Raw genomic sequence first — 11100 nt, forward strand, 5'->3', positions numbered from 1 at the left:
AGATCATGACCGAAGCCAAAGTCAGACGCTTAATCGAGTGAGCCACCCAGTCGCCCCTACTTTCCTTTTCAGTAAGAAGAACCTGTGTGCTGATCGACACTGCATTTTAACACATCTTCCTCTCTTGCTTGTCTCTTTCACAGGCATACAGGTTTTCCCAGCTTCCTGAAATGGTCATGGGCTCTCCCCCCCCACCTGTACCTCCCCGGACTGGCCCTGTGGCTGTTGCTTCTCTCAGGCGGTAACACATTCCTTTCTCTGCCTTGTTTGGAATGTCTGGAAAGGGTTTAGTCCCGTGTGCTCTGGCCTGATGGATTTCCTTCGTGCCTGCCCCACTCAGGGCGCATCAGCTGCGCAAACAAGCATGTGCCTGGGGTGTCCCGAGTACCATGAAGGAAGTAGGAACTCGGAGAGGGTTGACCAACTTTCTTACCATTTGAAGTGGAAGTCTTGTAGAACCCACAATTGAAGAAACCCAAGGTCAACCAACCCATACCCTGAAAGCCTCATACCCTGACCTTCAACGTCTGAAAATTATTCCAGCTCAGGCCACTACAACGGCCAACTCCAGTCTGGGCAGCTCCTGGCACATGTGTGCGCCCAGAAGTCCCTTTGTCATTTGGGGGTGGTGTCCAAGAGGCCAGGAGCGGCATGTCTGGGCACCCACTCTCACTCCTGACTCCCAAGACAGGAGGCTGAGAGCACATGAACTCGGATACGCATAAAGAGAGAAATTCCGCTAGAAAGCTATAACGCAGATGTAATAAAGATAGCGTCTTTGTTCTGTAATAATATGACGAGCCCATGTTTTCAATAAAGATAGGCAAGAAATACAAAAATCCATGAGCACTGGGAGATGCTGGAATAGGCATCAGGTCCAGGATTAAAGAAACAGCTGTGCCCTCGGATAGAGATAGGCCAGTGCCCTGGCCCACCTGCCCCAGCCTCCCGCCAACATGCTAGCCACACCCTAGCTGGGGACCACAGGTCTGACCTTTGTGAAAATGGTGAAGAAAAATGAGTTTCCCCCAGAAATGACCCTACCCTCATTTCCAGCGGTTTAGAACGCCAAGTGGTGTGTAGACACCAGCTCTTGACTGCTGTGGAGCTCAGGGCGGGGTGGGAAGCCGCACACCAGGGTTCCAGCCTAACCTGCTGTGTAACCCTAGGCAAGTTGTCTCAACTCACTGGCCCCCCGTTTCCTTGTCTGTAAAATGAGGGCAAGGGCCTAACTGATCGCAGAGACTCTGGAATTCCTTCAAGGGAGCTGAGTGTATGGAGCAGAACCCAGGAATTTTCTGGGAAGGGTTTCCTAAACTAGTAGCGGATGCCTGGAATAGTATGCAGGAAGCCAAGGATGTGGGAGAGAGCAACCAGGAGAAAGAGGGGCGGGATCGAGAAAAGAAGGGAGACCCCACACTACCAAGCCTCCAGCACCCACCCTGATGTTGAGTCAAATCATCCGACCTCTGTGTTTCACTCTCCCTGGGCAATACAGGGGGGGCGGGGGGCTTTAATTACTCCTGAGAGTTCTAATGCAAGGAGCTGCACAGCAGTCATTTGTGGCCAGTTTGCTAAGGGACAGTATCTGTTTCTTCTCTCTTCTCTCAACCATCCGTCTCCTCCCACACCCTTCCACACTGTCTGTCATCTTGCCAGATATCAGCAGGCCCCTGCTTTCCATTTAGACTCAGAGGATTTGGGCAGGGAGGAGCCTTGGAGAGGGGGTCATCCACCCCCTTTTGTTTCATAGACAGGGAAACTGAGGCTCAGCAGGGGGAGGAAGCTAGAGCCCAGACCTCTGCCTCTGGGTCCAGCTGCCTTGCTGTGGCTCTGTTCTGCTCTTAACAGTGACAGACACTCCGCTGCTCAGAGGGTGGCCATATGGGCGGGCAGCCTGCCACCTGCTGTGTCTGCCTTTGCCTCCTTCCATTTTAATTTTCGGAGAGCCTGAAGTCCCTCTGTGAAGGGTAGGATAGAGACTGGCTAAAGCACCCTTTTAGAGGGGGAGAGGCTGGCCCCCGTGGCGCCCAGGCAGCCCTCTTCTTACTGGCTTTCTGAGCACTAAGTGGAAATATGATGTGTTTAATGGGCTGGATTCTCTGCTTGCCTGTGGGACCAAAAAAAAAAAAAAAAAGTGTCATTCATAACGCCTAGAAAGTGCTGGGCTCCTGCTTCTGGGAGCAGCCCGAGCTTCCCGGAGTCTTGGGCTTCTTGCCGCCAGCAGCAGCAGCAACAGCAGGGAACGTGGTCCTCCGAGCGCTCGCGGGTCACCAGCCCTGGTGCCTGAAGAGGGGGCGGCCGTGCACTCCAGACGGAGGCTTCTCATTGGCCACTGATGATGTCATCCCCTCCCAGGCCGACCATCCCCCGCTAATACCCAGCGCTAATTGCCTGGCTTATTTTTATGTGGAAATTAAGTGGGCTACTCCCCAGAGACACAAGAGCCACCCTCGGGGGAACACTGACCTTGAATATCTAAAAATGACTCCAGCTTGGGCCACCACGACGGCTGCTCCGGGTCTGGGTGCCCTGGCCTCCTTTGTAATTCGGGGGCAAATCCTGGCCTGAGGACCCCACCCCCGTGGGGCTTGGAGGCCTTCGCGTCTGCAGAGGTAACCCCAAAGTGACAGGCGGGGGAAACTTCTGGGTGGTGCGGTGGCGGGAGTGGGGAGCGGCTAACGCAGCCCCTCTCCGCCCCCCAGGTCCACGTCAGACGTGGGCAGCAAGACCAGGATGGCCGAGTCCGCGGGGCCCGAGCCGGCCCAGCTGCACGACAGCGCCTCCTTCGCGCAGGTGTCCCGAGGCCCCGTGTCCGTGGCGCAGTTGGATCAGTCGGCTTTAAATTACTCAGGTGGGCAAAAGGAGAAACGCCTGGAAAAAAGCCGGCGATGCACCCCAGCCCCACCCCCACCCCGGTGCTGTGTGTGCTCTTTGCACTCCTCCACCCCCCAAATTCACACTCGCCACCTGCTACCTGCCATCCTCAGCCATCGAGGCAGCTGCGTGTTGGACTTCAGCAGCCCTGGCTAGAAGAGCTACTGTTCTATTTCTTTAAAAACTCTGAAATATGACAAAATAGGAAGATACGTGTTATAGTCAGGGTATCTTCTCAAATCCCCACATGGAGGGTTTGAACTTTTTGCTACATATGTATATGCAGTCGTGTATATGAACACTGTTGGCATTTTACACGTACACAAGTGATGTCAAGCTATGCGTCTCCTTCTGCATTTGTTTTCTTGACTCGGCCTTGTGTTCAAGATGGGTAGGTACGTGGAGATCTAGTTCGTTTGTGTAAACTGCCATATGGTGTCAATGATATGATACGCCACAGTTTATCCTTTCCCCTAAGGAAGGACATGTGGGTTGTTTCCAATTTTTGCTACTACAAACAGTGCTGAAATGAACATCAAGATTTATCCATGCCCTAATTGGTTTTTTGAGTCTTTTCAAAGCATACCTTTGAGGCTAAAACTGCAAACACGGGGTTGCCAACACTTACTAAAGCATTCACTGTGTCCAGAAATCCCATCAGTGGAATCCATTCCTTTGGGTTCCTTTTCTTGCCTTTTTAAATATACCTCTTCCCCCTGGGAGAAAAATATCTGTACTCTGAGGTGTCCCTTCTTGCAGGAGGTCAGGGGTGTTGGGACGGGGATGGGGGATTGGGGAGGGGAGTTGGGCCATCATTTCTCTAGAAAACCAGGTCTGCTTCATCACAGCAGAGGACTGCGCAGGTGGGCGGGGCTAGGGCTGCAGGTGGAAGTCTGCACCGCTCATCATCACCCCCTCCCCCCATGCCAGAGTTCCCCTCTGTTTCCCAGCTTCCCCCAGCTTGTGCACATGGCAGCCCAGGAGGTAGGGTGCTGGGCTAATCTTCCCCATCCGTCTCCTCCACGCCAGGTAATACGGTGCCGGCAGTGTTCGCCATTCCAGCTGCCAACAGACCCGGCTTTACCGGCTATTTCATTCCGACGCCTCCCTCGTCCTACAGGAACCAGGCCTGGATGTCCTATGCAGGAGAGAATGAGCTCCCAAGCCAGTGGGCCGATTCGGTGAGACCCTTGCTGATTCCCTCACAATCTTATTCCCTGCTGGACACATTTGAGGGAGAAAATGGGTGAGAGGTTGAGACAGTGTTTTGTTATTTCAGCCCGCTTCCCACCAACCAGGGGGTTAAGGTCGGCCATTCTAGGGGAGACAGTGTGGTCAGGTGGGATATCTTTTGATAGAGGGACCTGAGACCTGCCTCCCAGTCCAGGTTCTACCTCTTCCTAGCGGGCTGACCTTAATCAAATAAATTTTTATTATAACTATCATTTTTTTAGTGTTTTCTATGTCCCAGACACCATGTTCGATGTTTTATTTATATTATTTAATCTTCACAACAATCCTATCTGGTAGGTGTTATGATTCCCATGAAGTGGAAACTAGGACCGAGTCAGGTGACCGAACTGTCTAAAGCCACACAGCTGTAGGAGGGTGCTCAGGCCAAATTTCAAACCTGCTGGCTCCAAAGCCTTTATTAATTTTGTTCCTTTTATTTTTATTTATTTATTTATTTATTTATAGATTTTATTTATTTATTTGAGAGGGAGGGAGAGAGCATGAGCCAGGTGGAGGGGCAGAAGGAGAGGGAGAAGCAGACTCCCCGTTGATCAGGGAGCCCAGTAGGGGGCTCGATCCCAGGACCCTGGGATCATGACCTGAGCCAAAGGCAGATGCTTAACCGACTGAGCCACCCAGGCGCCCTAAATTCTATACAAATTTTAGATGAAATACCAGAAAGTCCAGTTTTAGAAACTCAAGATTGAGTTACGTGGCATGTGGATCCTTAGGCATTCTGCTGGACCTCCAGCAAAGGACTGTCTTGTCATGATCGCCCGGTTCCATCCTCCATCGGGAGTAGGAATATATGGTGCAGTGGACCTGGCCTAGCCTACACCAAAAGGAGGCAGCAACCAGCTGAACCTGGATAGTCACACCCAAACCTGCCTCTGAGTCACCTGTCAAGGGCTGCTAAGTGAAAAAATCAAGCAAACAAAAATAGCACAATGATGGCCCCTAGTGTGGTTTGGCCCCCTCCCTCTGTGAGACCATCCACCATGGATAAGAAAGGCAGGTTGCCTCCCAGGCTCAACCTGAGGGACCCTGGGGCTGTGTGTCATTTTAGGGTTTCTCAACATTTGAAATATAGCCTAGATTCAGCAGACATGTTGATGCCCAAGGCCCGGGTCATCTTTTCTCTCTGTCCAAACCCCCGGGGTCCGTACTTTCTACCTCCACAGGTTCAACTTAGCCTTGGCGTTGGTGGATATTCTTATCACAGTGATGCCACCTCTGAACACCACCACTGGGGTAAAGCTATCCTGTGTATATTAATTTTCCTGATGAGCAAAGCTTATCCTTTTAATTTTCAAAGCACTTAAAATATATGCTGTCTTGCATTTAAAAGAAAATCTGGAATGAATTATACCCTTCCCTCCTTCTTTAAAAGAGGAACATAATTTAATTTGTCTCTAACAAATGATTCGGCCTCATCGTTACGCCGTTCTATAGTAAGATGACATTTGTAAGGTGGGCTCTGGTGTTAGGGTTATTGCCCCTACACCACACTGTATGTTTTAGAGTTACTACAAGGCTCAATATGGTTTTTCTCTTTTTGTCCTTGCTCCCACCCAGACCTTCTGTGCTGTCAGTGTCCCCACGTCCACAGATACACTCACCCTTACATATGCTTTTCCTAATGGGCTGTTATCCGCAAATGAAGCCTGTCTGAGCGCATTAGAATTGTCAAGTTGGAGTAAATAAGCTTTAAGAGTAACTGTAGGGATTCCCCATTGTGAAGTCTACAAATCTTAACGTGAGACTTTATGGCATCTGTTTTGGTTGTTTGTGGGCCTTTTTCTGCTTCCTTTGTCGTGCTCGGCTATTTTAAACAGCTGAAATCACTGAGTATGAGTTGATCAGTTTAGAGCTTTCTTGACTCCATAATTCCACTCCCAGTCTAAACACAATGTGTGCTTTTCAGAAAATAGATGATACTTAACTTGCGACAGTTAAGCAGTAGACCTACGGCTTTGTCAGTTCACCCTCTGCATGGAAAGTTCCCGCTGGGTACTCTGCAGGAGTCCACGGAAGTATTTTCTAAAACTTTGGCCCTTGCCCTCAAGACACAGATGATAGCTTAGCCGGGCTACTGGCCGCTTCCAGATGCCTTTGGGGTTCGTATTGCCTTCAAGATGAGGGAACAGGAACCCAACAAATCAAAACCCAACCTTCCTAACAGGATGATTCAAGCCATTCGGGGCCCACCCCTCTCGGTGTGAGGGGGAGTCCGTTTTCTGTTAGTTGTTTTAAAGACGCATGATCACTGCAGCCTAAGTGGGTCTTTCCTGGGGCCCAGTTACCACCTGCAGTTAAGCGGGGTGGCGTGTCCGTGCATGGAGCACAGTAGCCAGGAACCACAGCGGGGAGTACAGGGGCTTTCTCACACACGAAAGAAAGTGCTGGAAGCTCAGAGGGACCAGTTGTCAGCCTGAGAAACTGGGGCAGGGGTGGCATACACTTCCACACCCATGTGAGAAGGAGAAAACCCCCACCATCCTTTGGGTGTCTGACTGTCCTGGCCCCAGGTGTCCAGACATCAGGGGCTAGCTCAGAGCAAATCACCTCCGCCTACGCTTGATAAGTAGGTGTCATCCTGGTGCTGGCGGGAGAAGGGTTGGGAGCGGTGTGCTGTGATCCATGGGTGATGCCTGCCTTGGGCACTGCCTGGGGAAGGAGTGGTGTTTGCCAGACCTGAATTTTGGCCAACAAGATGGCTCCAGCGTGGATCTACCATTAGGGGAGAAAGACTTTCTCATCTCCTCATCGTCTCCACACCCTTGCCTGTACCAGCCACTGGCACCAAGACACTGACCCTGCAGAGTGAGGGGTCTCAAGAGTTGGGCACTGACCCTCCGCTCAGCTGAACTTGAAATGCAGGGTAAGGGGACAGGACAGCTTCCCTCACAAACATATGGCAGCCCCTGGACATCCTTCAGTGATTTTCAACTGTGTTCCCCAGAACCCCAAGTTCTGAGAGTCTCCCTGCTGTGTACCATGCATAATGCTGGGCACTGGGGCACAGTGACGAGCAAGCAAGACGCAGTTCTGCCTTACGAAGTTGACGGCCTGAGACAGGTGATGTGATGAGCGCTGACTGACTCTAGAGAAACCGCGTGGAAGCATCTTACAAGGAGCCCTTGGCTAATGTAGGGCAGGGGAGGGTGTCCTGGAAGAAAAGACATTCGAGCTGAGACCTGATATGTCGGTCCCCTGTCCTGGCCTTGGTTCTGGTTCCCCACAATCCCTTGTGCATTCCCAGCACTTGCGGCCCAAGGACACAGACAGTTCGACTCTGGTTTTCCTCTATGATGCAAGGGAAATATGTACAGCCCTTGTGTAGAAAACCCACCATTAGCACCCATTTGCTACTTTGTCTTTGCCAGGTCTTGGGAAACTAAAGCCCCAGCCTTTGGGACATCCATCCTCTTACCTCTTCCCTCACTCGGGTCTTCCCCGGCCCTCCCCTAGCCCGTGGACAGAGCCTCAGAACTCTCTCGACCTCCAGTAGATCTACCTCCAGAGCGTCCTTTCTAAAATACAGGCCCCTCCCCCGCCTGACCCCACTGATGCTCCCACAGGCCAGGCATCAGGCGTGCATCTCAGCTGCCTGCTCGGGAGGGTCGTCAGGACATCTCAGGCGGGGAGTGAGGGAGGCTGCTTTCCTGCCATGCAGTCGCCCATCCGAAATTTCTGACTCATCACCCAACCCCATCCTACTCCATGGGCACATGCCGTATTTCTCAGAAGCGTGCCATAGAAAACTGAACTCCGTAGCCTGGCATTCATTTCTGATCTGGCCCTGCCTGTCTGTCTTCCCTGAGCTTCTCCCACACCCCGTACACCCTCTCTGATCAGTCCGAACTCTTCGAAGCTTCCTGGGTACACCCTCCTCTATGCATCCCCATGCCTCTGCCTTTGCATTTCCTCTGCTGGAAGAACCCTCCCACCTTGTCTTCCTGGCAACAGCCTCTTCATCTTCCAGCCCCCGCTAAGCTGCGTCTCCCGGAAAGCCGCCTGACTCCCCACACGTGTCCCTTCCCCACAGCACCCTGTGCCTTTGTTGTCCACAGGCACCCATCCCGCAGGCTCCAGCTAGCATCGTGGGATATGAAGGCCTCTTGTGGGTTCCTGTGGAACAGCCTCCCCACGTGTAGCACTGTTTCTGTGGGAAAGTTAATTCTGAACTCCAAATCACTGACGTGTCCTTAGTACTAGAAGCGTCCGTATGTGTAAGCATCGAAGTTTGTGTCTTCCACATTTAATAAAAAGAAATTTTTCAAGGAACCCAGATCACATTCCAGATCCAAAACAGTGCAGTGACTAAGTCCCAGCCCTTGGCGCCAGACAGACCTGCTCCAAGCGTGTCTCAGCGGCCTGTTAACCATGTCACCTAAGACTGTGGCACTCTTTGCTTCAGTGTCCTCTTCTGTAAAATAAGGATGACAGTATCTGCCTGCTGGGTCGTTGCTTTGAGAGTCAAATGAGACAACGTGTGGAAAGCCCTTTAGCACAGGGCTCCTTCACCGTTCGCAGTGACCCGTCGGTAATGAATCCCTGAGTTCTCTGAGTCCGCGAAGAGCAGCACTTCTGTTTGCTGGGTTGTGCTTACATTAAAAAGGTAGCCAGGTAGATTCAGGTGTAGACTCAGGTACGTTCCAGCTGTTTGCAGCAAAGTTCAAAACCCCTATTTCATTCATCCACCCAGCAAGTGAGTCCAAATTACCCGTTTTCTAAACAGATTCCAGGTTTGATGTGTGTACAATGGTGCAAGGTCCGCATTTTCTTCTGAGTCTCTTCCCTCGTCTTCAATCCGCCCCCTGTGTCCAGTATCAAGCGTGTCCCATGACTCGAGCCCCTTCCTAATCCCGGGCCCTTTCCTTTCTCTCCCGACGCCCTGTGCAGGTCCCCCTCCCAGGGTACATCGAGGCTTACCCCCGGTCCCGTTATCAGCAGAGCTCTCCCTCCAGACTCCCTCGGCAGTACAGCCAGCCGGCAGGCATGCACCCCAGCCTGGAGCAGGCCCCGGGGCCGTCCGCCGCGGCCTCGCAGCAGAGCCTGGCCGAGAACGACCCGGCAGACGCGCCCCTGACCAACATCTCCACCGCGGCCCTCGTGAAGGCCATCCGGGAAGAGGTGGCCAAGCTGGCCAAGAAACAGACAGACATGTTTGAGTTCCAGGTCTAACACCTCAGCCCCGTGGAACTTCCAGACTCCGAGGAAACCGTCTTCCGGTGGCTCGGCCTGACCTGCTGGGACTTGAGGCCTAGACCACGTGGGAGTCTCTCTCAGCCTCTGGAAAGGTGAACAGGGGGGCTTCTGGGCGACGGAGGAGACTTTGGACCAACTGGGTTCTGGGCTTCTTCCGCTGACTGCGTCAAGAGGTCCCCGCGTGGGACCCTGTGTTTGCTATCCTGTGACGTTAGCTGTTTGAACTGTGGGTGTTCTTTCCCTGTGGAGCCTTAGTCACCAGAGACCCTCGCGGACCCGCAGATCCCTGTCCAATGCCACACTTCACTAAGTCACCAGAAGGGGGAGGACACTGCCCTGTCTTCGGTGAGTTGCATGTTAACTCTTTCTGCGTTAAAGGCACAGCAGGCGTCGGTCCCGCGCCAGAGCGCGCGCCCGCTCGGTCAGCCGTCACCGCGACCGTTGTGACCGCGACCGTTAAACCCGCGTCGAGCTGCGGAGGAGGCGCGGACTCCAGCCAAGAGACTGGAGCCCTTCGCTTTTAAAGGCTCAGATTCAAAGTCAGATGAATTGGATGAAAATCAGTACTGTCCGTGACTACACCTGTAAATAGTCCTGACTCTTTTTTCCTCCCGTTCATTGAACAAAGGCCGCGGAAGAGAGGACGGAGGGGATGGTGGGTTTGGGCTGACGGGTTTTCGAGAAGGTCGTTTTGAGCGCCCGCAAGGTCAGATCGCACTGGAAGAGAATCGGTGCTAAGAGCTTTTAGGATCCTACAAAAGAAAACCAGTCGTCTATTAGAGGCTTTTCTTTGCCTGGCAGTGAAGGTGGCCTGAGAACAAAGCTTCTCTCTTCTTTGAGATACTAGAAACATCAGCGTTTACGGGAAAACCTCTGTCTCTTCAACAGCCACGTCCGGCATGCGCCGCCGCGTGACACGGAAGGAAGAAGGAACCGATGCCTGTTCGGAGCAGAAATAGCGAATCCCCGTCTCCCCCAGCTCCAGCCTCTGTTTATAGAAGCTTCTGAATGTAGGAAATCTGTTGATTTACCTTTAAATGTAAATACCATTTTTAAAAGTGTATGGAGTGTGCCAGTTCCCTCCCTCCCCGCCCCACGGTCACTGGACGCGGGAGGACCTTTGCTGACTCTAGGACCGCCATGTGGCAAATCACACTACCCGACGGGGCGAGTCGGTCTCCAGAGCTCTGGGTGGACACTGCCTCGCAGCCCTGAGGCTCCAGCTGCTGTCGACGCCTAAGCAAAATGGCCACCTGACTTCAGGGGGCCCCGGGGAGGGAACACTCTGGCTCCCTCACCAACGCTGTTGGGGTCTTCCTTGGTGTCTGTTGGAGAACGAGGTCCTGTCCTGCCTTCACCCATGACCCATGTAGCTTCAGCTGTGTCCATGCCTTCTGAGCCCATCTTGCCATTTTCCTCATGAGTTTCTTTGGTCTTTACTGAGAGAAGGTGGAAATTTAAAAGTTGAGAGAGGAGTAGGAGTGGAACGGATTAGAATGGGAGATTCAAACTGTCAAAGCACAGACTTTTCAAAGAAGCTGTTTTTATTTCCCAATGGCAAATTGCCCTTTCTGGAAAGTTCCAGAGATGATGTGTCACGGAATTCCCCAGACAAGTCTCTCGTTCGGATGATATTAGGTAGTGTCCTTTTGGTATGCTGGTTGATCTTTCATAGTGTTAGTTTTTTGTTACTTAAAAAAAAAAATCAGCTATAAATAAAATGTATTTTTGTAATTTCCATGTGTATATATGGTATATTTCTACCAATGGCCAGTTGTT

General features: G+C 52.1%; 1 protein-coding gene across 1 annotated transcript in view; it reads left to right on the top strand.

The window, feature by feature from the left end:
* The window catches only part of KIAA1549L (KIAA1549 like), a 121096-nt gene extending 111655 nt beyond the window's left edge, over positions 1-9441 (top strand). The window contains exons 17-20 of the mRNA XM_008686828.2: positions 144-241; positions 2706-2854; positions 3907-4058; positions 9016-9441. Of these exons, the coding sequence (XP_008685050.2) occupies positions 144-241; positions 2706-2854; positions 3907-4058; positions 9016-9297 (681 nt within the window). The 3' untranslated portion in view covers positions 9298-9441. The remainder of the gene's footprint in view (positions 1-143; positions 242-2705; positions 2855-3906; positions 4059-9015) is intronic.
* The last annotated feature ends 1659 nt before the right edge of the window (positions 9442-11100 follow it).

Source organism: Ursus maritimus, unplaced genomic scaffold, assembly GCF_017311325.1.
Source record: "Ursus maritimus isolate PB19 unplaced genomic scaffold, ASM1731132v1 scaffold_23, whole genome shotgun sequence".
In the NCBI taxonomy this organism is placed as follows: domain Eukaryota; kingdom Metazoa; phylum Chordata; class Mammalia; order Carnivora; family Ursidae; genus Ursus; species Ursus maritimus.